This window comes from Fukomys damarensis, unplaced genomic scaffold (assembly GCF_012274545.1).
Source record: "Fukomys damarensis isolate Sample0158 unplaced genomic scaffold, DMR_v1.0_HiC HiC_scaffold_13, whole genome shotgun sequence".
In the NCBI taxonomy this organism is placed as follows: Eukaryota; Metazoa; Chordata; class Mammalia; order Rodentia; family Bathyergidae; genus Fukomys; species Fukomys damarensis.
In genome coordinates, this window is record NW_022900925.1 from 12,691,111 (window position 1) to 12,715,535 (window position 24,425).

At 56.3% G+C, this 24,425-nt stretch overlaps 2 protein-coding genes across 9 annotated transcripts in view; one reads left to right on the forward strand and one right to left on the reverse strand.

The window, feature by feature from the left end:
• The first annotated feature begins 821 nt into the window (after window positions 1-821).
• Window positions 822-15,599, forward strand: Mybbp1a (MYB binding protein 1a). The gene is made up of 26 exons (XM_010611344.3): window positions 822-1,055; window positions 1,171-1,266; window positions 2,257-2,340; window positions 2,428-2,502; window positions 2,606-2,713; window positions 4,177-4,352; window positions 4,449-4,616; window positions 4,732-4,849; window positions 5,764-6,059; window positions 6,295-6,405; window positions 6,928-7,053; window positions 7,279-7,446; window positions 7,540-7,639; window positions 9,110-9,206; window positions 9,333-9,484; window positions 9,780-9,866; window positions 9,945-10,091; window positions 10,328-10,501; window positions 10,572-10,732; window positions 11,852-12,104; window positions 12,217-12,342; window positions 12,430-12,498; window positions 13,047-13,160; window positions 13,340-13,441; window positions 14,471-14,619; window positions 14,796-15,599. Exons 1-26 carry the CDS (start codon window positions 864-866, stop codon window positions 15,376-15,378), a joined length of 4,032 nt encoding a protein of 1,343 aa, XP_010609646.1. The 5' UTR covers window positions 822-863; the 3' UTR covers window positions 15,379-15,599.
• Window positions 15,600-15,686: 87 nt separating this feature from the next.
• The window catches only part of Spns2 (sphingolipid transporter 2), a 35,849-nt gene continuing 27,110 nt past the window's right edge, over window positions 15,687-24,425 (reverse strand). For 3 of the 8 annotated variants that reach the window (XM_010611347.2, XM_010611350.2, XM_010611345.3), the window contains 10 exons: window positions 23,460-23,611; window positions 23,179-23,245; window positions 21,757-21,899; window positions 21,302-21,454; window positions 20,999-21,188; window positions 20,577-20,642; window positions 18,421-18,519; window positions 18,159-18,322; window positions 17,621-17,812; window positions 15,687-17,059 (listed from right to left, as the gene is read on the reverse strand). In XM_010611347.2, the coding sequence (XP_010609649.1) occupies window positions 16,576-17,059; window positions 17,621-17,812; window positions 18,159-18,322; window positions 18,421-18,519; window positions 20,577-20,642; window positions 20,999-21,188; window positions 21,302-21,454; window positions 21,757-21,899; window positions 23,179-23,245; window positions 23,460-23,611 (1,710 nt within the window). In that variant the 3' untranslated portion in view covers window positions 15,687-16,575. Of the gene's footprint in view, window positions 17,060-17,620; window positions 17,813-18,158; window positions 18,323-18,420; window positions 18,520-20,576; window positions 20,643-20,998; window positions 21,189-21,301; window positions 21,455-21,756; window positions 21,900-23,178; window positions 23,246-23,459; window positions 23,612-24,425 lie in introns of those variants that run through there. The other 5 variants (XM_010611352.2, XM_010611346.3, XM_010611353.2 and 2 more) reach the window with 3 other exon arrangements.

The following is a 24,425-nucleotide window of genomic DNA, read 5'->3' on the forward strand; positions in this document are numbered from 1 at the left end:
AGCTCAGTAATGGTACCACCGTCTACCCAGTTATTTTGACTCCAAACTTGGCGTCCTTCTCTACTCCTCTCCCTTGACAGCCAAACCTGACCAGCTTCGTCAAGGTGACCGACCACCCCCTCAAATCAGTATCACAGGCTGGGTATGGTGACTCAGGCCTGTAATCCCAGCACTTCAGAGGCTGAGGTTGGAGAACTGCTATTGAGTTCAAGGCCAGCCTGAACTACATAGCAAGAGCCTAAGAAGAGAAAAAGAAAAAAAATTAAATCGGTATTGCAGAACCTTATTGAAGTTTCTTTTTATTTACAATAGTAAGGTTTTTAGCAGGTGATATGTTTACGTGTTTCAAAATTTAAAGTGTTCCCTTTGACCCTTACATTATTTTCTACATAATTATTACTGTGTAAATGTACCTGCCTACATGTTCATTAACCATTTCCTCCTACTAGAAAGGAAGTCCGTGTAAGCAATGCCTTTGTTCCAGCCACTAGGCTCAGCGCAGCCCCCAAGACATAGTAGGAGCTCCATAATTGCTGAATCAATAATTGTTGAAGGCCTCCCGGTTGAGAGCTCAGGGGCCGCTCTGGGAGGAGACAGATTAACTGCCTTCCCCAGGATTTGTTTTCTGGGGAGGGCCATGAGGAACGCCCTGAGTGAGGTACGAGAAAGTGTTCTAAACGGCCAGGGACCCCGCTGGCTGCAGCAACCGGGATTTTCCACCCTTTACTGGCGGAAGTGCGAGCCTTCCTATGGCTCCGCCCCAAGCCGAGCCCGGCCCCGCCCCCAGAGGTCCGACCCAGTGCGCAAGCGCCGCGGCCTGACCTGGAAGTGACTGTCTTCCGAGCCCACGTGTTTTGCGCAGCATGGCGGTGAAGAAGGGTCCTGGAGTCGCAGAGGCTGCGCCTCCGTCGGAGGCGACTTCTGCCGATCGCCATGGCCTTCTGGAACACAGCCGCGAGTTCCTGGACTTCTTCTGGGACATTGCGAAGCCGGAGCAGGAGACGCGGCTGGAGGCCACAGAAAAGCTGTTGGCGTACCTTCGCGCAAGGCCCGAGGCACGGTGATGGGGACTTGGGACAGAGCCGCACCTTCGCGACTCTGGATGCCCGGGAGAGCGAGAGTGGGCCCTCTTGTTACCGTCTAACACGAGGCTTTCTCTTGATTCCGCAGGGATCCGAGATGAAGTATGCTCTGAAACGCCTCATCACTGGTCTGGGGGTGGGGCGAGAAGCCGCTAGGCCCTGTTACAGTGTGGCTCTGGCACAGGTAAGACGGTGCTGGGCAGAGTTAGGGTGGGAGGAGGGTGGGTGTCTCGCCTGCAAGGGAGATGGGTCCAGAGGGAAAAGACTGAGCTGATGGGAGGCACCCTCGCGTGGCGATAGTGTGAGGAAGTGCCGGGGTCAAGGCCTGTCTACAAAGAAGTCCAGGTAAGTGGAGTGAGAATTTGAGCAAGTTTTCTTTTCGATGCTGCTCGGAGGAACTTGTACAACAAACCGCAGTAAAACCTTAGACTTTTAGGGTCGACCTAGAGCAACGATGGTGAACCTATGGCACGCGAGCTACAACTGGCACGCGAGCTGCAGTGGGCATGCTGCGCCCTCTCTGTGGCAGGAGAGCCAAGTCGCCCCAGCATCGCCCCAACAGGCGTCAGAAACAGCACACATAAAGGCGGGGTTGGCACTTTGTGATAAATAAGTGGATTTAGGGTACAGTTTGGGCACTGGTCTCTAAAAGGTTGGCCATCACTGACTTGGAGCTCACGTTGTGAGAATAGGATGGATTGTCTGGGGATCACAAGCGCGCAGTGTAGCGGGCATGGAAGGTAACTTCTAAAGTCCTAGTGGGTATGAGGCCGGGAAACAAGATTCCATTCCATTTCAGCAGTAGTATCCCATCCTCAGTGATGCTCAGAGCGGTGTGAGTGACTTCACAGGCATCCTTTGGGTGGGAGTAGGGACTCAAGGCTTCTTGGGAAAAACTGAAGGGAGAAGATGTGGTTAACGCCAGCCATAGTGGCACACCATAATCCCAGCTACTCTGTAGGTTGAATTAAGATGATTGCAAGTTCGAACCTAAGCTGAGCAATTTAGCAAGCCTTGTCTCAAAATAAAAATAACAAGGACTGGGGCTGTAGCTCAGCACTCCCAGGGGTCAATCTACAATACCAGGAAAAGGGGATTGGGGTTAAGGTCTGATAGTATGTAGCTGGGCCACCACCCTGAACCCTTCTCCTCCCCTTGTCACTGTTCCTGGCAGTTGCTACAGTCTTTTGAAGACATCCCCTTGTGCAGCATCCTGGAACAAGTACAAGAAAAATATGAGCTGCATACAGTAAAGAAGGTGAGCATGGACCCGGGAATATCAGCTCAGGGGTGGAGGGTGCAGGCTGCTTGGGCCCTTCTTACTGTGCCTGGAATCTTTTTCTAGGCTATGATAAGACCTGCTCTCTTTGCAAACCTGTTTGGGGTGCTAGCCCTGTTTCAGTCAGGCCGACTGGTGAAGGTAAGAGCTCTGGGGGTGCAGGGAGCATGTGGACTGGCTGAGGAATGGTGGGATGAGGGGCAGTAGCATGCTCTGCTCATACCTTCTGCTCTCTGGGTACCAGGACCAGAAGGCCCTGATGAAGTCAGTGAAGCTGCTGCAAGTCCTGAGCCACCACTACAACCACTTACAGGGGCAGCCCATGCAAGCCCTGGTGGACATCCTTTCTGAGGTACGGGATGGCTTGCTGTGGTACCACAGAATCTTTTTTGAGGAGGGTGGGTACTAGGGATCAAACTCAGGACCTTGCTTTTGCCAGTCAGGCACAGTACTCCATAGAATGTTTTTTTTGTTTGTTTGGTTGGTTGGTTGGTTGGGTTTTTTTGTTTTGTTTTGTTTTGTTTCGTTTTTGAGACAGGGTCTCACTATGTAGTTGAGACTGACCTGCAACTCACTGTGTAGCCCATGTTGGTCTCGAACTTGCAGCGATCCTCCTGCCTCAGCCTCCAAGGGCTGGGATTACAGGTGTGCGCCACCACGCCCGGCAAAACAGAGCTTTTTCTTTCTTTTCTTTTCTTTCTTTTTTGGTACTGAGGATTGAACTCAGGACCTTGATGTTTACAAGGCAGGCAACAGAACCACTGAGCTAAATTCCCAGCCCTCAACAGATTCTTGAAGGTATATAGTTGGAAATTTTTCAGTAACTGCATTGAAAAGGTGAAACGAAACAGGTGTAGTTTGGTAACATTTTAATGTAGTGTGTCTAAAATACTATGTTAAACATGGAATTGGTGTAAATAATTGTTAAGATTGTTTGTATTCCTTTGGTCATATTAAATCAGAAATCCAGTGTGTATTTTGTTCTTACAACATATCTTCACTCAGATTCAACATATTTCAAGTACCCGTGGCCCTGCTGATGGCTTCTGTATGGGTCTAGGTGCCTGGCACATGGCAAATGTATTAAACATGCTTGCCTTTTTTGTTGTTGTTACTGGGATCAAACTCTGGACCTTGCGCTTTTGAGGCATACACGGTGCCACTGAGCTAAATGCCTGTTCTAATGTGCTTGCCATTTTTATTTTGATGAAGGCAGGCCTTTTGTGGGCCTCCACTGCTCTACTTGGGAAACTGCAGTAGGCTTGTATCTTAACTTTGCCACTGAAGAAAAGGGCAGGGGCTGGCATGTGCACAGTCTCAGTCTTGGCCTCAAAGCCAAAAGGACCTGAATTACAATTCCAGAATTTCACTTAGTCCTTATAAAAGAAATGGGCTTATTACTGGACATGGTGCCGCATGCCTGTAACCCCAGCACTTGGGAGGCCAAGGCATGAGGATGGCCAAGAATTCAAGGCCAGCCTGAATTACAGAGCAAGACCCTGTCCCAAAGAAAAGAAGAAAAAAATGGACCTATCATCTAAGAAACCAAAAAATACTGATTAAAAGGGCAGCCCCAGGCAGGTCAGCATCGGCAAGATGCTTATTAAAAACCAGCTTCCCTGAAGCTTGAAGTTAATTAATGATGGTTCTGGTACCTACAAGGTGAAATGTGACTACGGACTGCCCTGCCTCAGATTGGCACTGTGCCTGAAGCCCAGCAGGTAGAACAGAGTCTAGAGGGCTTGCCCTATATAGGGATAGACCAAGGATGTTTGGAGAGAGCCACCTTCCCATAATCTGTCTCCCCATTGCTAGGTCCCAGAGACCATGTTTGAAGAGATCCTTCCAAAGATCCTCAAAGCTGACTTGAACATAGTCCTCAGCTCCCCTAAGCACTTGGAGCTCTTCCTCTTGTCCTACCAGAAGGTTCCAGCAAAGCTTGAGTCACTGATGGGAGCCGTTGACCTCTTCAAAGATGAGAATATTCCCAGGTGTGAAAGAAGTGGATGATGGGTTCTCCCTAGGGTGTTCCTGTACCCCTGTCTGCTAGGCAATATTTCCTGAGTCCCTTCTTGCCTCCTCCACAGACTGGTGAATGTGCTGAAGTCAGCAGCCACCTCTGTGAAGAAAGAGAACAAGCTACCCAATGTGGCTCTGGACCTGCTCCGCCTGGCGCTTAAGGAGGACAAGTTCCTGTGGTTCTGGAAGGAGATCGTGGAGCAGGGACTCCTGACAAAGCCATCCCGGCCAACCAGGTACACATGGCAGCTGCCCCCTCGCCATCCACACCCCTGTCTAGGTGGAATCTCCTTCTCTGAGGTTCTATCTGGGGGGCAGGGCTTTGACGAGGCTTTCCCACATGCCCTTCAGCTTCCTGTGTTTCCGCCTGCTGGGCGCAGCCCTGCCCCTGTTGTCCAAGGAGCAGCTGCAGCTGGTGATGCAGGGAGATTTGGCCCGCCACTTTGGGGAGCACATGGTCACAGCCAAGGTAGGCATCACACACCGCAGTTCATCATTTCCCAAATGATCCAGTCAGCTGGCTCTTCCTGCCAAGAAGTAGGGCAGGACCTAGTACCTGGGTATGCCAGCCCTCAGAAGGGAGTTGAGGCAGGGGCAGGGTCTGCCCTCAGGGTCCCTCAGAGGCAGATACAGCCAGCGGTCTTTTCAGATTTCCCTATTTCCCCAGGGGAGGTGACAGTGCTTAGAACATCATCATCCCCGTGAACACTGTCATGCATCGGACATAAGAGACATTAGGTGTTCTCACTAGCTTATTTCATTTGTAAAACAGTGATGGCGGGACCTGGTGAAAGGGTGTAGTGACAATTAAAACAGATTGCCACAAGAAAACACATGGTCCCCAGCTTGCCACATACATAGCAACACAGGAGGACTGGAGGAGTCCCAGGATGACACTGATAGGGATCAACATGGCAGGATTTGAATCCAGGTCATACTAGGCCCTCACACACCACTCCACACTGCAGCGACAAGCCAGGAAAGCAGCCTGTCACCATCTCCACGGAGACCATGGGGAGGCCTAGATGCCAGACCAGGAGCACTAGTGACAAGAAGCCATTGCAAGTTAAGGCTCCGCCTGGCTGTGTAAAAAGAAAGGAACTTTTTGGGTCTGGGTTTTTTGTTTTGCAGTGCTAGAGATTGAACGCAGAACCTTTTCATTGAGCCCCATCCCCAGCCTCTTGTTTTGAGTTGTGTTTGGTTGTTTGAGACGGGGTCTTGCTGAGTTGCCTGGGCAGAGCTCAAATTTAGATGCCTCCTGCTTCAGCCTCTGAGTGCTGGGATTACAGACATGCGCCACCATGCCTGCCTGTGCCTGGCTTTAACCTGCAGTGGAAGAGGCTGGCGGGGCTGGTGACCATAACTCATACCTGGCTCTTGCAGCTCTCAAATCAGTCCAAGTTTGTCCCAGAGATGAGCGCGTACGTGGGCACCTTCCTGGAGGGATGCCAGGCTGACCCTGAGCGGCAGGTGCTCGTGCTGGTGGCCTTCTCATCCATCACCAACCAAGGACTCCCCATCATGCCTACCTTCTGGCGTGTCACACGGTTCCTGAGTCCCCAGGCCCTGCAAGACTACGTGGCCTGGCTGCAGGGCATGTTTCTCCAGCCCAATCTGGACGCTTTGGTTGACTTCAGCACCACCAACCAGAAGAGAGTCCAGGATGCTTCATTCAATGCGTGAGTGGCCCAGGGGATGAGGGACCCCAGGTTAAGGAGCCCTGGACTGCAGTGCAGAGACTCCAAACCACAGGAGGAGGAAAGGGAGGAGTCTTAGCTCTCGAGGATGGACCTCACCCTTTCTATAAAGGATGTGCAGGGCAGGAGGTCTTGGTTTCTTGTGAAGATGGGGCAAAGGATTCCCAGTTTTTGTCATGTCTGAATGTCTTCCGTGGTGTTGGTCTTTGCTCCACAGGCCTGAGCGAGCTGTATTGCGGCTACGGAAGTGGATCATCCACCGCCTGGTCAGCCTTTTAGACACCTTGCACCTAGAGAAGGAGGAGGCCTTGGTCGAGCAGGTGGCCAGGTGTGAAATGTGCTCAAGCCCCAGCAGTGACCAAGGAAAGGAGGGCCCCTTGCCTAGTCCTAGTATGGTCTATCCTGGAGCCTTTGGGTTAAATCATCAAAAGACTTGCTGTGTGAATCCTGCAGGCAGCCTTGGCATACCCAGGCTTGCCTGGCACCTCCCACCTCTGTGTCCAACATGGAGCTGGACTTGCCCCCACTCGCCACCACCATGGTCACAAGAGCCATCTTCACTATCCCATTTGCAGGTGCCAGAGCGTGACTTGACCACTGGTCAGACAGCCTCACATCTGTCTCGCCTTCAGGAGGGGCTATGGTTCCCATTCCCTAAGTCAAGCAAAACCTCGACTAGAGAAGCAGCCCCTGCTTGTCATTGTCCATTGTGTCTGGCCTTCCCCTGTTGGGTCCTGGGGGCTGTACCCAGCAGAGTAGCTCCTCCTTCCTCCTGGTCCTGGTACCACCCAAAAAGGGGAGGCTGTTGGAATGACTGGCACAAGCTGAGGCTGCTCTTACTCTCTCCCAGGTTTTGTTTGTTCCACGCATTCTTTAAGACAAAGAAGCCCACAAGCCAGATCCCAGAGACCAAGCAGCAGTTCTCCATCCCTATGGACACCCGGACACGAGAGTTCTTCACCAGTGCCTTCTTCAGGTGGGCCTTAGGCAGCCTGGGAAAGTCCAGGGTGGTAAGGTAGCCTCTGGGTATTTGCTCCTATGCTAGGGCTGGCGATTTAGCTTAGTGCTACTGCCACCTGCCTTGCAAGCTCCTATGCTAAGCTGGGAGCAGTAGATCCAGAGGCCAGGGACCAATCTCTGAAGTGAGTGGAGAGGGGTCTGTGCACGTGCAGTCCTATGACTCCAGCCTTACCCTCACCAGCTTGCTGCAGACCCTCAGCACAAAGTTCAGGCACACACCTGACCAGCCCCAAGGTGGGCAGCCCTGGATCTACCGCCTGGTGCATTTAGCAGACACGCTGTTGAATCACAGCCGCAACGTGGCCGTCGTCACCCCCTTCACGACGCAGCAGCGCAAGGCCTGGGACCAGTGAGGCGCGGGACTTCCATGGTGGGTGGGACACTTGGGTATGGCTGGTAGTGGTGGCCTGCAAACACACCTTGCCCTACTCCCACCCCCCAGAATGCTAGAAACTCTGAAGGAACTGGAAGCCCGCTCCTCAGAGGCCAAGGCCACTGCCTTCCAGCACCTGCTACTCCTGGTGGGCATCCACCTCTTCAAGGTATGGTGGCCTAGAGGGAGGCATTTAGAAATCTAGGGTTCTGGGGCTTGATGGGCCCCCTACAGAGGCTTGAGGGCCAGGGAAGGCCCTGGGGGGTTGAAGTAGGTCTCCTAGTCTATCCTGGAATTATAACCCAAGGAAAAATCACCATACCTACTTATAGGCACCAACCAGCATTTCAAGTTTTCCCTACAGGGCTGCTTGCTGCTTCTAATTCCCAAAGCTTTCAAGCAGGTATTTCCCCGTGTTTGGCAAGTAGGGAAACAAAGCCAAGCAACTTGTGATATAGCAAGTGGCTGGGATTCAAACTATCCCACAGGACCTCCCAGAAGTGGTTTACAGACCAGAGGTGGCAGGTGTGAAGGAGGGGGGCCGACTCTGCACACATGGGGCATGTCATTTGGGAGTCGGTTAATTTGCTACACGTGGGGGCTCCCGCTTGTAATTCCAGTACTCAGGAGGCTAAAGCAGGAAAATATGCCAGCCTGGGTTATGAAAATACTGAGAGGGAGGCATGCAGGCCCCAGGTTTAATTCTCACCGCACCCAGAAGCAGTGGTAGTGGCAGAGGCTGAGGTTAGTATTTTCCTCTTTGTGAATCCCTGGCACAGGTTCTGTGTCCCATCCTGTTGGGTGTCAAACTCTATCACATTTTTCTAACTCACAACTTCCCATGGTGGGTCCTGCGAATCACGCTGTCTCCCTTTCTGTTCTGTCCAACAAGAAGCTTTGACTACATTTGAAGCTCAGCACCAACCATACTTTTTGCCCCTTGTGTTTTCCCGAAGCCCTGAACCCTGATTTCTTCAGAGGTGTTTCCCTGGAAGTGCCTGAGGCTCTTAGCAGAGCAGCCTGAGTGCTTCCTCTGGCCCTGTGACTGGTTTTTGCTTCCAGTCATTGGCATCAAGCCTTTGATAGCAGCAAGGCCCCAGTGACTCTCAGATACCTGAGTAGCATGCCCCAGACCTTGGGATCTTTGAGTCTGACTCTAGAGGAAGCCGCAGCTCAAGGTGTGCCAAATCCTTGGGGAAGAGTTGCAACCCAAGGACCTCTGCCCGTTCACAGGGATCTGGAGACTGACACTCAGGGTGTTAGGAGGGGAAAGTCTGCCTTGCAGTGACTACAGTTTACAGGGTGTCTTCTAGAGCTGCACCACACACACACGTTGCTGAGAGGTTCAGGTCTGTCTCTCATGCCAAGCCAGGTGTGGAGCCACGGGAGGCTGGGACCTACAGGCTTCTGTGCTCACAGAGGGCTTAGAAGCTGTGCATACATAGGAAGTAGGGAGAAGCCATTAGCTCCTGGGCTACCTTGGGTTCATTCCTGAATGGGAAGGATGCCTGGGCAGGGCAGGTTGCTGACCAGAATGTTTAGGCCTCAACCAGCTGTTCTCACTTGGCCAGCTCCTTGCCTGATTCAGCAAGCTCAGGAGCAAAGCCTGGCCGCTGATTTCTTTCTGCCCTACCCACAGTCGCCCGCAGAGAGCTGTGACCTCCTGGGGGACATCCAGACCTGCATCAAGAAGAGTATGGGAGAGAAGACCCGCCGTTCCCGCTCCAAGGCCACCAGTGGGTCATTGTCCCTGGGGGCAGTGTGGGAAGGCCATGTCCTTGGGCATAAAAGGGACCCAGAGCAGGGCTGGCCTATACAGCCAGCAGTGCCCTGTCCTGGCTCAGCCCTCTCCCTGCTTACAGGCTCTCAAGAGCCACCATGGGTGGAAGTGATGGTAGAGATCCTGCTGTCCCTGCTGTCCCAGCCCAGCAACTTGATGCGCCATGTGGCCCGGAGTGTGTTTGGCCACATCTGCTCCCACGTGACCCCACGTGCTCTGCAGCTTATCCTGAATGTGAGTTGGGATTTAGGGGAAACAGCTTGTGGGATGGAGCTCACTGAGCACCAGGTTATGCTGGGGATACCACGTTACTGTCTCAGTCCCCTCTGCAGAATCAGACTGAGTAGGGACCCACTCATACTGCTGCTGCGCCCGCCTATCACAGGCATTCTGAGAGCTGTCAGGGAAACCCTGGCACTCCCATTCTCTTCCCTGAGATGGTCAAAGGAGGCGAGGCGCAGAGCCCAGGGATGAGGAAGGTTGGGAGCCTGGGCAGCAGGTGAGTCAGTGGCCTGGGAATCCTCCCCAGGTGCTGAACCCTGAGGAAAACCAGGATGAGGACGATGCTGTGGTGATCACCGACGACTCCGATGAGAAACAGGTGGAGGATGAAGAGGTACTGTCCTGCAGAGAGCAGGGCTGGAAGGGCTGTAGCAGTGGCAGGGGCAAGATGTAACCAGCCTACCTCTCACAGGATCAAGGCTCGGACAGTGAAGACAAAAACTCAGAGAGCGAAGTGGATAGCGAGGGAGAGGAGAGTGAGGAGGAAGAACGGGATGAACATGTGGACCCAGGCTTCCGCCATCAGCTCATGGAAGTGCTGCAGGCTAGGAAGGCATTGGTGAGCAGGACCCAAGAGAAAGGCGCGCGCACACGTGTGTGTGTGTGTGTGTGTGTGTGCGTGTGCGCGCGCGCGCGCATGCGCCTCCAGGCTCATGGCTCAGCCTCTGTCCCCAGGGTGGAGTGGACAGTGACGAGGACGAGGAAGAGTGTGTGTGTGTGTGTGTGTGTGTGTGTGTGCGTGTGTGCGCGCGCGCGCATGCGCCTCCAGGCTCATGGCTCAGCCTCTGTCCCCAGGGTGGAGTGGACAGTGACGAGGACGAGGAAGAGCTGAGCGATGAGGCCATGATGGCCCTGGATGAGAGTCTCTCTAGCCTCTTCGCTGAGCAGAGGCTGCGCATCCAGGCCCGGCGTGATGAGAAGAATAAACTGCAGAAGGAGAAGGCACTCAGGCGGGACTTCCAGATCCGGGTGAGCAAGCGAGCGAGTGGCCAGTGCCCTGCACATCCCCTCCCTCTGCTCAACCCACTCTCGCCCCCAGGTGCTGGACCTGATCGAGGTGCTGGTGACCAGGCAGCCTGAGAACCCCCTGATTCTGGAGCTGCTTGAGCCACTGCTGAACATCATCAGGAACAGCATGCGTAGCAACAGCAGCAGCAAGCAGGAGCAGGACCTTCTGCACAAGACGGCCCGTATCTTCATGTGAGTGGAGTGGTTTGGCAACAGGCCCCGGCCAGTCAGCCAAGACTCACACACAGGCCACTCAGTAACTGCACAGTCTGATTTCCTGTCACTTCATTCATGCCAGCTGTGCCCTAGAGCTGGTGTCCCCGGCTCCCCAGTCCCATCCCTGCCCTCAGTCGTGACAGGAGATCTGACCAGTCATTTGGCAGTGACAGCACTGCACGAGCAGGGATCTGGTGGTAATGGGAGACAGAGCACACGTGGCGGGGAGAGCCAATCCCAGAAGTGGCTGCAAGGCTGGGAGCTGTGGAACAAGTGGACCTCACCAGGAGGCCCCAGGTGGGGCTGAGGGGAGCAGATGTCCAGGAGCTGGTCACAGGTGGCTGCAGCTGAAACGGAAGAGCTGCCTGTCAGGCATCGCGGGGCCCATGCGGGCATTTCAGCCACAGCATGGGAGCAGGGACAGTCTGATTTGGAAGAGTTTGAGGGAAAGCTTACTAGAGGCGGGGAAGCAGTTACGGCATCTAAGAGACAAAGTCTGTGCCAAATTCAGACCTGAGGAAACAAAGGCCTAAGGTCCTGTGGCCCCAAATACACAGCAGAGAGGTTGGGGACCCTCAGTGCCAGCTGCTTGGTCTGTGTCCAGTTTTTCCAGTGTCCCGCTTATCCCTACTGTATCCCCAGTCGTTCACCATCACCATCATTTGTTTGTTTTGGGGTTTTAGGGTTTTCTTTTTGTGTGTTGTTTTGTTTTGAGACAGGGTCTTAAACTGGCAGCAACCCTCCTGCCTCAGCCACCTAAGTGCTGGGATCACAGGTGTGCACTACCACACCTAATCCACACAGGGTTCTGAACACACAAACCCTTAGTCTCATTTTGCAGAGGTCCTATAGGCCACTGTCCCAGAAGAAATGGATACTGAGGGCAGGCATGGATGTCTGGCCCATGGTACAGCCCAGCCTAGGGAATTGTTCCCTCCTTTGCCGCATGGCCTCAGCACATTGAGGGCACCTGGGTCATTGCCCTGTTCTTCCAAGGTCTCTGGTTTCCTCCCTGTGTCATGGGGTTCAGGGTTGGCCCTGCTTGGCAGAGAACTGGGGAGGGAACATTCTGACTAGTGCTGGCCTCGCCCACAGGCACCACCTGTGCCGTGCCCGACACTACTGCCAGGACGTGGGCCACTGCTCAGCAGCACTGCACGCCCAGGTGGAGCGGTTGGTGCGGCAGGCTAGCCAGCAGGCTGACTCCTCCGTCGCCCTCTACTACTTCAACGCCTCCCTCTACCTGCTGCGCGTCTTGAAGGGCAATGCCACCAAGAAGCACATGCTGGAAAGCCAACAGTGGCAGGGAGCTGGTGCCAGCCTTGGCCCTGAGGAAACAGGTCCTCAGGTGAGTGGGGCCTGGTCCCTGAGGGCTGCAGGAGGAGCCAAGCCCCAGCCCTTGGCCTTCAGTAGGCAGCCTGGGCCTGCCCCAAGTCTCACCCATCTCTCACCTGGCCTAGACCTCCAGCTGCCTGGACTTGGACCTTGTGACCCCACTTTACTTGGCAGCGCTGAGCTCCTTCCTGACCAAGCGCAACAGTCCCCTCACTGTCCCCATGTTCCTCAGCCTCTTCTCCCGGTACCCGGTGAGTGTCCAGGCCACCCCTGTCTCTCTGGCAACCCCTGCCCATCCCAGGCCCTCTCTCATAGCCCATTATTTCCTCTGCTCCCAGGTAATCTGTAAGAATCTGCTCCCTGTCGTGGTCCAACACATGGCTGGCTCGACCCGGGCCCGCCAGCAGGTAAGGGCTTTCCCAGATCCCCCTGAGCTTGCCTGGATCATCCACATTATCCACTTCTGTCGGGGTGTGTGAGGCCCAGGAGCCATGCCCTGCCAGCCTTGGCTGTGGGCTGTGCTGTGGCCCTTCTCCATAGGTACAAGATCTGTAGAGACAGGGCCGGCTTTGCTCTTATCGCCGCCGCCACCTTCCTGGCCTGAGCCCTGCACTTCCTGTGAGACCTGTCCTCTTGCCTGTACAAGAGGATGCCTAGCATTGCCCAGTCAGGTGCCCTGGCTGTTGGGCCACAAGAGGGTGATGGTGCTAACCTAGTAAGAGGGCCTGAAACTGTTTCAACCGGAGGTCCCTATCCATTTAGGACCCCAGCCTTTTCCCAGGCCTCAGTGTCCGCATCTACATCATGAGACAGGAGTGGACTATCACAGGACCTGAGACAGCAGGCACCCTTCATGCACCACCTAGAGTTGCCAGAGCTTAGTGAGTCTCTGGCGGTCCCTGAGCCTCTGCCTACAGCACCTAGGTTCCTGGTAACCACATTCTTCGCTCCCCAGACCCAGGCCTGCTTGCTGCTCCAGAAGACCTTGTCTGCACGGGAGCTGAGGATGTGTTTTGAGGACCCTGAGTGGGAGCAGCTGATTGGCCAGATCCTGACAAAGGTCACTGAGGTAAGATCCTGGAGCTCCCTCCTCCCAGCTATCAGGAAAGGTTGTTTGAACCTCCCTCTCGAGTGGCACTGGGATGGTACCAGGGACGGGGTCCTGCTCTGGACTTTAGTCTCAGTCTAGGAAACAGGATCCTCCAGCAGGTACTCCCCTCATACCTCAGCCTGGCCCCTCCTCCCTAGAACCTGTGCACACTGGGGGAGGCGCAGAGCCGGTCGGAGCACCAGAAGCAGCTGTCCTCCCTGGAGCTGCTCAACACTCTGTTCAAGATGATCAATCATGAGGTGAGCCAGCAGCCAGCAGAGCTGGGCCTGGGCAGGAGCAGGCAGCCCTTGGTCGGGGGAGCAGATGGCTGGAATAATCAGGGCTCCTGGGACAGGAAGGTTCTGGGTCCAGTGTGAGGACTCCAAGCTGTGTTTACATGGTTATCTTACCACTGTATGGATGAATGCAAGTGATTTGGGTGGCAGAGTGTCACCTGTGCCTGACAGGAGGGTGAGAAGGTTCCAGGAGGAGAGCTGAGAAGGGGCTGGGAGCGCAGGAGATGGAGAAGATTCCGAGAAAGGAGTCCAGGTGTCCAAGCCTGAAGCAAGAGGACAGGGAGGGGCAGTGACAAGTTGGGGCCCAGTAGGGTGCAGTATGCTCACAGGCATCAGGGTAGAAGGCCAGGAGGTAGCTGGAGATGGGTATCTGGGTCCCCGAGCCTGGTCGGAATTCAGGATTTAGGAGGCTTAGCACAGGCAGGCCTTGGTCAGAGCCCAAATGGGGGTGAGCTTGGCCTTTGAGCACTGCTAAGGGGAAAGGCAGGTGGCAGCAAAGGAAGGGACAAAACTGAGCAACTGCCATTGGGGTGGGAAGGAAATCGGGGGTATTGGCCTAGAAGCCAGTGGGTTTCAGAAATCACCTATTCAGTGTGCCATCCTGGGGGAGGAGGGGGTGGGGAGGAGTTTTATAACCTGAGAGGACTGAGTGACTAGAGATGGGCAGGCAGAACCATGGCAGGAGAGGGGTTGGCGGGGGGGAGGGGAGTAAAAAAGCAGAGCGCGTCCTCCGGCTGTAGGAAGAGGGGTGAACACGGGGGTGGGGACTCGTTTCCTCCCAGAGAAGAGGCTGGAGGGAGGGAAGAAAAAAAACAGCGCGCCCTCCGGCTGTAGGAAGAGGGGTGAACACGGGGGTGGGGACTCGTTTCCTCCCAGAGAAGAGGCTGGTGACTTGACAGGCAGGGGTGGCTGAGGGCTCGTGAGCAGGCTGGGGCCAAGGAGAGGCCGTGCCTCCTGTTCCCAGAGAAGCTCCACGCCTCACCTCTTCTACAGAAGCTGACTGTGGACCTGACCACTCTCCTGGGTGTGCTGCAGGGCCAGCAGCAGAGCCTGCAGCAGAGTCTACAGCAGGGGGAGCGCTCCGCTGGCTCCAGCCGCCTCTGCGACCTATACTGGCAGGCCATGAAGATGCTCGGAGTCCAGTAGGTTCTGCCAGGGAAGACCCACACCTCAGGCGGGGGCTGGAAAGAACCCCAACCCGTGCTGCACATGTTGTGGTGTCCTTGCCGGGGTGTGGGAGCTTTGGGCAGCTTGGGTCCACAGGACCTCGAGGTGGAGCTGGCTCTGCTAGATGCTTTCTTACCCTGCTCACTTCTAGGCGCCCCAAGATGGAGAAGAAGAACACCAAAGCAGTCCCCAATGCCTCTGAGAGCCCCATTAGCATGAAGCGGAAGAAAAAGGGGTTCTTGCCGGAGACCAAAAAGCGTAAGAAACGCAAGTTGGAGGAGGCCACACCAGAGGAAGGGGCCACGCCAAAGGGAGCCACTCCAGCCACTGGTGACGACCAGCCCCCCAGCACAGGCAAGAAGAAGAGGAAAAGGATGAAGACCAAGGTCCTAGCCCAGTCCCAAGTGGATGGGACCCCTGCGACCCCTGCCGCCAAGAGTCCAGGCCCTGACACCCTCACCTTGAGCCCCAGCACCCCTGCCAAGACTCCAAAGCTACAGAAGAAGAGCAGAAAGCTGTCGCAGGTGAATGGAAACACCCCAGCGACCCCCACAGAGCCTTCAGGCGAAAAACAGCATCTGAAATCTCTTTCCAAAAAGGGAATCTCAGGCAAGTCCCCACAGTCTGCCCTGTCACGGAAGAGGGCAAGGCTGTCTTTGGTCAGGAGCCCCAGCCTATTTCAGAGTGGGGCCAAGAAAAAGAAGTTGCTGCGGAAGAAGCTAAAAACACCCTGAGTGCTGGTGTCCATCCATCCATGTCCCCCACGTCCCCTCGGTCCCAATCCAGCAGCCCTTGACAGTCCTGTTTTTTCACCACAATTTTAATAAATGAGCCTAAGGCAGCAGCTTCCGGTTCCAAGGAGTGGGTCTGTTGCCAGCCTGGCCCCCAGCACAGGTGTCACCACCCCTCCCTAAAGTCACTGCAGGAACCACTGAGACATGATTTAAATAGGTTTATTTCTTCATTTACAAGAGGAATATATTTGGCTTCTCTCTTAAGATTCTGAGATTCACAATCAGCAGCTCTAAAAAATAAAGGAGCAGTTTGGCTTCCGGAAGGAAGAGGAGGCAACACTTGGACCTAGTTCTTGTACAACAAGAAAACATTGCTGGGGCCCCAGGTGAGGTTGGGGTGGAGGCCAGGCTGGTCTCTGGGGTTACCACCCCTTGGTCCAGCCCCGAGGGTGCCCCAGAGCTTGGGAGGGTGGTGTTCCACTAGCTAACACAGCACTGAAGCCACAGCCGTAACTAAGGGGCAAGGGGAGCAGTGTCCAGCTGGCTTTCAGCATCTGCGGGGAGTGGGGCGGTGAGCATAAGCTCCACTAAGGGGCTGCTGTGCTGAAGGGAGTTGGGGTGCAGACAGCAGGGTGATCAGAAAAGGCTCTGCCCTCCCAGAATCAACTGAGGGAGTCACTGAAGTGTGTCTGAGCCACAGCAGCTCGTGGCCAGGGGACCAGTCTCTCCCATCCAGTTCATCCCCTAGAGCAGGAGTCTTGGTACAGCTGCACCCTCCAGCGGCTACTGCCCCCTGGATTCTGGGAATGTTTCCCTGGGTCCTGCCCATCCTGAGGGAGCGAGTGGGCTCCTGGCTTCTGGGAAGTCAGCAGAGGTGCTCTAGAGCCCACAAGGAGCCCTGCAGAGGTGGACTGGTCGGTGGTTCCCAACATCTCGAACCTAGGGCAGGGGCAGAGTGGCTGCCACCAGGGCCTTCACCCCTGGTGATGCCAGCTCCCTGTGGAGGGGTGGTCCCAACCTGGGAAATCTAGGTGAAGAGCCAGCCCAAGGCAGCAGAGACAAGTGTCCTCCAGGGTGACCAAACAGGCCAGGAAGCACCCTATGACAAGTGCCCCACCCCATGTGCCAGCCCGAGTCCAGTGACCCTAAAGTCAGAAGCCCAGCTAAGGGTCAGTGCTCCCTGTGCTCTCAAGAGCCTCAGAACTTGAATGGTAGCCGTGTGGCTGGGGCCACCTCTTCTCCGTACAGTCCAGTATCTACTGGGTCTTCAAAGCTGTATGTAGTGTCTTGCCCAACACGCTGTGTGGGAAAGTCCAGCTCCCTCGCCTCACGACCTAGGGTGGTCAGGGGCTTGCCCAAAACCACATAAGCCGGTGGCAGACCAAGGTCTCCTGATACGCCCACTTGGGGGTGCCTTCTCCCTGGGGCACAGGAGCCCTGCGGCCCAAACGCTGGGCTGAGAATCTGTCCGACCTTGTGACCCCAACACACACAGTGTTCCAGGTTAACAGAGGATGTGGCTTCTTCGAGCCAGGTCCACTCAGCAGTCCTGGACCAGAGAGGGTGAGTGCCCAGTTGTGGGTCACGCAGGAAGCTCTGGGACAGCTCTGCAGGTCTGGGATGCTGTAGGATGCGTCCCAGACTAAGTGAGAGCAAGGATTCTTCATTGTCCCAGTGGTACCTAACGGGGAGGAAGGTGTGGTTTCAGATTTGGGTTTTGGGGGGCCCATCCCAAGCCTTCCCTCCTCACTTTCACTGCTGTTGGGGAATCAGACTTGCTCTGGGCTCTGGAACCATAACCCTGGGCTTCCCCTGCTGGGAAGCTGCAGCCTCCAGAGGCCAGGCCCTGAGGAAGGTCACTGTAGGACTTGGGCCCTGGCACCTTTAGGAGGATTTGGGAGGACAGAATCCCAACAGAGCGGGGAGTTCCTGACCAGAACCAACCTTGACCCATGCCCTCAGCCCTTTCAAGGAAGCAAGCATCTGATTTACTGGAAGGAGGCCACTCCCCCTCACATAGCTCCCTCACTGGATTTGGACAGTATTTCAGCAGTCAGGGTTGGTGGGATGAGCTCAGGCTATAGGCAACTGGCCAGGAGTCTCCCTGTCCCTTAAAACTGCTGTATTGGGCTGAAGATTTAGCTCAGGGAAGCTCAAGGTCCCGAGTTCGATCCCTGATCCTGGGGAGAAAAAAAAAAAAAAACTGCTGTCCCCCACCCCAACCCCTGTCAGCTGAACTCACCGCCTCAGACCTTCATAGATGGGGGCGGCAACACCAGCTGGTTCACCCTGAGGGAGAGACAGGCGGGGGTCAGGGTGGCACGTCAGTGGGGGCCGGCCCCGGGCACACTTCTGGCACATCGCATCACTGGGGCTGGCTGACCGGAGGTGCTGGGCAGGGACCTCGTCAGCCCCAGGGGGAGGTGGGAGAGCCCAGAGGTGGGAGAGAAGAGAGAGGAATAAAAAGAAAAGGAGAAAGAAGTCAGATGAGAAGAAAAGGAGGTATAAGAGGGTCTCAGCTCTGAAAACTTACAGCTCCAGAGAAAAACCCACATCCTATGCAACAGGCTTGGCAGCTTCCACCAAGGGCCGTAGGTGGGGCGTGGGAGGCCTGAGGCCCAGGCATGGTGGGGCTGGCTCCTGGATCCCAGCAGCAGGCCACCCACCCCTCACCCAGGGTGCAGAGGAGGCCACTATAATCCCTCCCCCAGACACTGCACAGCAGGGACACGGCAGGGCTGTCACAGCCAAGGTAGCCGGCCCACCCCCTGCCCACTCACTGCTGCTCAGCCTTGGCACGGTCACTGAGGAAGAAGAGAGCGGTGGTGAGGAAGAACATGCCACCCAGGACCACGATGAAGGGGCAGAGCATGAGGGCATAGCCCAGGCTCAGGAACTCCCAGAGCGGGGAGTCCTTGGTGCTCTGGCGAATCAGGTCCGAGATCTGCGAGGGTTGGGAGGTTGGGATCAGGGCAGTTCACCTCCTGAAGCCCCTAACCACCCCAGGCCAGCCCCCAAACCCCACTATCCCCAGCCACTCACAAAGCCGATGAGGTAGGGGCTCCCTGCGTCACCCAGCAGGTGAGAAGTGAAGCTCTGCAAGGCCACAGCAGTGGCCCGTCGGGTGGGGATGACCACATACTGTGGGACAGATCGGCAAGTCAGTGGCCAGAGCAGCCAGGCCCACCCATCTGGCCCACGCCTGCGGCTGTGGCACTTCTGAAGACCCTCCAGCCTCATCAAGCTCCTGCCCTGGTGTCCACCGCCTCTCTGAATACTGTGGCTGCTCCTCCCATCTACCCCTCCACTGACAGATCACTGCCCCCACCTGCAATGACCACAGGCCCAGACCCCTCCGACTTGCCCCCCACTTCCACCTCAGAGGCAGAGATCTTTGTCTTCTCCCCAATCACATCCAGGTGGTAGTGGTTGGCACAGACCTAAAGTTACAGCTTAGTGCACCTTCAGGTGGCCAAACTGTCAAGAATAGCAGAGCTGCTTCCTCCTCACCTGCCCCCGAGATCAGGCTTCCTTCAGCTCTGTACTTGGTTCTTGGGGAACAGCCAGGTGTCATGGTCAGGGGACACTGAGGCCTAGGGAGGTGCCAGCCCCCAGGGGTCAAATGGAGTAGTGCCACTCTGGAACTGCAAGCCTGGCCTCTTGCCCTTCCACAAGTTAAATACCTCTCTTGGCTCCCCCTTCATGAGGACCAAGCACGGCAGAGGTTGGCCTGGGAACAGGGGCTGGTGTGAAGTAGGATCCTTGCCTGGAAGATCTCATTTGAACAGATGCCCCACCCCCGCCAGCACCAAATGCCAAGAACTCATGGGCCCCAGACTACCCACCCACATTAAAACTGAGCAAGCCTTGACCAGCTCCAAGTCAGGCAGGAGGGCCTGGGCAGAGCAGCCGAATGGGCAGCACCGGTCCAGTGGGTGTCCCTGGGCACCCCTGCCCCTGAACTCCAGCTACTTTCTCTGTCCAGGGCACCTGCCTCCATGGACAGTGTGCAGGCAGTAGCCCCACAGGGTACCCTGTCAGAGACGAGGAAATGGGAAGAGGCCTGGATCTGATGAGACTGCATGGCCCCATTTCCAGTAATAACTAGTCACTTAGCACTTAATAAACTGGGACATGATTTCCCTGGGACCCAGACCCTGTCAGCAGCTGTCAGGGGTTGTCCTTGGGGATGGACACAGGGAAAGGCCTGCTGCCTGGTGCCAAGGGTACTTGATTCAGACACTCAGTCCCCCATCACCCTGGGGCTGTTATGGTGACCCAGCCTACCCTGCCACCACCCAGCTCCATGCTGAGGCCCCAAGCTGAGTCAGAACCCACCACCTCCACCCTGCCCCTGGACTGGGACAGAGACCACCAGGGAGAAGCAGATGCTCAAGGAAGCTTGGGCAGACAAGGCAGACTTCCTGAAACAGAGGCCCTGGCTGGGGCCCGGTGCCTGGCTAAACTCTGACCTCCTGGGCTGACCCCTGACCTCAAGCATCCCGAGGGTCTCTCTTCCCCTGCCCTTGCCCCTCCAGACATCCTCCCACTGCCAGTTCTCTGCACTCTGTGCTCCCAGGCCTCTCCTAACCCTGGCCCAAAGGATCCCCAAGGACAGAACAAGGGTCGTGCCCACCCCCTGCTCCCTCCCACCCCCCACTGAGTGCCACAAGCCAAGAAGTCCACTGCCTCCTCATGGTTCCACCCAGACTGCTCCCATACCGCCTGGGGACACAGGCCCCTGCCCGCTGTTCAGATGGCCCTTTGTCCCTGTACGGCTGGTCTGCAGCCCATTGTTGGCCCTGTGAAGACGGCCTCTGTCTGGCTGGTCCAGCCGCAGGCACCCGGGAAGGCACGCCTGGGACCCAGGCTGAGCCGGGAAGGCAGAGCCCACAGACGCTTGGCCCCTGGGGGGAGGAGTGCTGGCAGGCAACACTACCTCAGTGCCAGCCTGGCACTGCCAGGCTCCCCGCACAAACCTGAGCCTTGAGACAATCCCCTCCCCAAACTGCCCCATACCCCACCTCATCTTCCTGCTCCGTCCTGTTTGCAGACCCTGATGCAGACCCCAAAACCTCCTTGCCTCTGGGGTCACCTTCCCGAAGGCCTACTGCCAGCTCTCCCACCCATGTCTTACTGCTCCTGTGAGGTCAAAAGGCCTAGGTCAGCAAAAGGTGACCTCAGCCTGCCTGGCTCACCATGAGGATGTCCGCAGTGATGGCCCAGTTAGAAAACAGCAGTGTCTCCCCGACAAAGATGCAGACCTGCCCAGGAGAAAAGAGAGCAGCCATCAGGGGCCTCCCTGCCCACCAGCAGCCTCAGCTGCCCCTGTACGCTGGCTGCTGGCAGGGAACCCCCAAAGCCTCCTATCCCTCCCTGAGGGCCCCACCTCCTCTCAATCAGGCTCATGAGGAATTGGTGGATTGCCCAGAGAATTCAAACCATGCCCACAGCCCCAAGGGATACCCAGACCCTGGACAGGTGGTGGACGGAGCAGCAACAAGCAGCCACGGAACAGGAGCCTCCCCAAGAGGACGGAGGGCCCAGCTAGCCAGACTTCATTTCTAGACCAGCTCCAACTTCCCTCCCTGACCCCTGTGCCCTGCCCCACTACACTCACATAGGCACCCACGATGCTGCTCTTGGCGGCCACGAAGATGAGGCAGATGAAGATGGCGGAACCCAGCATGCCCACAGCACACACCAGTGGGTCGGCCCTCTGGGTCCGCAAGCGACACCAGCGTGTAGCGCCTGCACCCGTGACCACACCCAGAAAGCCCGTGAAGCAGGTGATAGCCCCAAAGATGAGGCTGTGGGGAAAGAAGACATTGGGTACAGGATAGGGGGGTCCACAGCTGGAGCAGAGGTGTTCCCATGTCCAGTGTCCCTCGCCAGCCGCCCCGGGTCCACCAGCCGGGCTCACCTGTCCTTGGCCCCACAGGGTGGACTATTGCAGGTCTCTGCCGTCTTCTGTACAACTTGGGCGCGGTGCAGGTAGAGTGGGATCCACATGCCCAGGGCCCCCGTGGCGAAGGACACAGCCGACGTGGCCAGGGAGGAGAAGACATAGCTGCGGCTGGGGAGAGGCCAGGGCAGCAACACTGAGCTGGGGCCGGGACCCCCTTTGGCTGCAACAAACAGCCCACATCAGGGCCCGGGAGGCTGCCTCTTCTCCCTCAGCCTGCTGCTCTATGCCATTCCCTGAAAGAGCTGAGATGCCTCCCTCACAGCCTCCAGGACAGGTTCAGGCTGCGGGAACCATAAACTCTAGCGGCCAGAACCCCAAGCAGCAGAGCTGGCAAGTGATGGGCTGAAGGTGTGAAAAGGCCCTTCATGTGGCAGCCCTCCTCTTCCCAACAGACCCCTCCAAGTACTCACTTTCGGATCAAGGCCTTCATGTCTCGGAGCCACGAGCTCCGTGCCTTGAGCTGCCCCCCAAGTTGGTCGGCATGGCCTCTCTTAGTGGCTGGGACCAGGATGAGGATGAGCGTTCCTGTGATCATGCCCAAGACAGGGGACACCTGGCAGAGGATGAGGCGTGAAGTTAGGACGCAGCCCCGCCAGCTTCGTCTTCGCTGTACTAGTGGGTCAGTCAGGCTGTACCTTCCCTGGGCTCTGGGCCAAGTGTGGCCAACCCTCCTGATGGGCAAAGCCACTGGGGGCGAGGGGCTCAGAGTGGACTCTTCAGACCAGGGAAGGGCAGGAAAAACGGTGCAAGGAAGCCTGACAGACTGAAGGAAAGGAGGGAGTGATAGATGAGTGGGCAATGGATGGACAGACACAGGAAGAGAGAGAGGTGACTGAGCAGAGGATACATGGAAAGGCAGCAGGCATATGGAAGGAAATGCATGGACAGATGGATAATGAAAAGACAGATAGACAGACACATGGAATGACGACTTGGAGGGAGGAGAGAATTGCTGGGGGAGACCAGCCCAGACAGACCCACACTCTGAGGCAGGGAATGTTCCCCAGGTGAGTCTCACTCTGTGGCACTGTGGGAAGGGAATGGCCAGGCATGAAGCCTCCTGCTCATAAATCAGGTAGACTCCTCTGGGAGGAGCCCATGCGGCTCCTTTGCATCTGTTGCCAGCCTCCTGTCAGGAAGAGAATCTGCAAGGTCCCAGGACTCTGCACACGGGAGGGGACCTCTTGACAGCCTGGATTCCAACACACCAGCCCTTCCGCCACCCTCTGAGAAAAAAAAGTGTGTCCCCAACCCCACCCCAGGCCCGGGAGCCTTTAGCGGGTTCCTCTCCATGCCACGGCTCTCCTCTCCGTCCCCACCAAGAAATTCCACGGAGGCTGCTTCCTTCCTGCTTTTGAGGAAAAAACACTTTGTCTTAAGCTTCCGCTCCTCTGGGAGATGGGGATCTCTGTTTCCTCCGATTGCACTATCCTGGAGCCTTGGTAACTGTCCCCCAAGCCTCTGGCAGGACAGGAAATGGCTCCACGGGGCCCTACACTGAGGTCCTGTCCCAGCCTTGCCCTAGCACAGAGCCAGGGCTAGAAGCAGGAAGCTCTGTCGTAGACCTGGAATTTCCTGCCATGGGAAGAGAATCCTTCATCCTCCCAACCTGGGGCTCCCAAGAGAGGTTCCGAGCCTCAGACTGAGGCCCTGAGGCAGGGGGGTTCTGACTCCCCTGACAGCCCAGTGTAAAAGAATCTAGGTCAAGACTTCATAGCTCAGGCTGGTGAGGAGAGCCCCTGGATGGCAAGACTCGTGCCCTAGCATCTCTAGTAGTGCTGGGGCAAGGGCTGGATTGAGGATGACCTCATGCCAGGGGACCTAGGCCTTACCCGAAGGGCCCAGTGCCAGTCTCCAGCAGCCTGCTTCACACTGGAGCCAGTGATGTAGCCCAGGCCACTGTAGAGAAGACAAACACATGTCAGGCTGAGCAGGACAGGGGCTGGGACAGGAAATGCTCACTGGAGTATGAGGCAGGCTGCACACCTCAGCACCCAGCTTGCTGATCAGGCCTGCTCCAAGGCTGACTGACATGGCTAACAGAGGAAATGCTTGAAAGTCCAGGGGAACCTAGCCCAGATCCTCACCCAAACCCTGGCATCTCTGCTCTCACCTGCCCAGCGGGATGGCAAAGTAGAAGACAGACAGCATGAGCGTGCGCGTGTTCTTGGTGAAGAGGTCGCCGATGATGGTGGGTGCGATGGTGGAGTAGCTGGCCTCACCGATCCCCACTAGACCCCGGGACAGGACCAGGAGCCAGAAGTACTGTGGGGAGGGTAGAGGATGCTAGGGCATGGCGCTGCTCCTTGGCCCACTCATCCTTGCTCCCATTCTGATCCCTCCCCTTCAGGGAAGGGGATGGAGCCCAAGCCTCACCTCAGCAGTGACCAAATCCCCAGGCTACGCTGGGCCTCGGTGCTCCCCTTTGTATGGCAGGTCTGACTAGGACTGGACTTTCCCAGCTCGAGAGCTGTTTGGCCTAGACAGGCCCCTTGGTCCCTATAAGCTGAAACTCAGGAGAGTTCCTCCCTGGTCCTGGCCCCATCTCAGGAGCCCCTTCCCCCCAGCAGGGTACTGGGCCAATCCTGGCAGCACGGAGGTCCCAGTGTAAGTGGGGAGTGAGCAGGGCAGCCCACTGGGCTCAGAGCCCCTCCCACGCACACATCAAAGGGCAAAGCCAGCAGAGCAAGGAAGGGCGGGGCCCTGCCAGCTGCTGGTGGTCCTACCCTTTGATGTGGACCTGCCCCCTCAGTCACCCCGGCTGCCCAGGGTCTGAGAACCCAGCCTGGTCATCATTCTCTGACCCCACCCTGGCCACCCATCTGGCCAGCAATGCCCACATCCATCCCTCCCTCGGGGGTCCCTGATTCCCTCTCCAACTGCCCAGATGGCTCTAGCTAGTGCTGGCTGTGCACCTGACCCCTTTCTCTCTCTCCTGGGCTGTCTTTCTTTAGCTCCTTGCTTGTTTCTTTTCCTGGGAATCACCTGCCCACAGCCCTTGCCTATTTTTCTGGTGGGTTGCCTGCCCTTTTTTTTTTTTTTTTTTTTTTTTTTTTTTTTTTTTTTTTTTTTTTTTTTT

What these genes read in the sequence shown, in the direction of transcription:
- Mybbp1a (XM_010611344.3), top strand. Translation starts at nt 864, where the DNA reads ATGGCGGTGAAGAAGGGTCCTGGAGTCGCAGAGGCTGCGCCTCCGTCG. An exon ending in GGCGGGACTTCCAGATCCGG is followed by an intron (nt 10,502 to 10,571) that starts GTGAGCAAGCGA and finishes TCTCGCCCCCAG; the next exon opens with GTGCTGGACCTGATCGAGGT. An exon ending in AAGACGGCCCGTATCTTCAT is followed by an intron (nt 10,733 to 11,851) that starts GTGAGTGGAGTG and finishes CCTCGCCCACAG; the next exon opens with GCACCACCTGTGCCGTGCCC.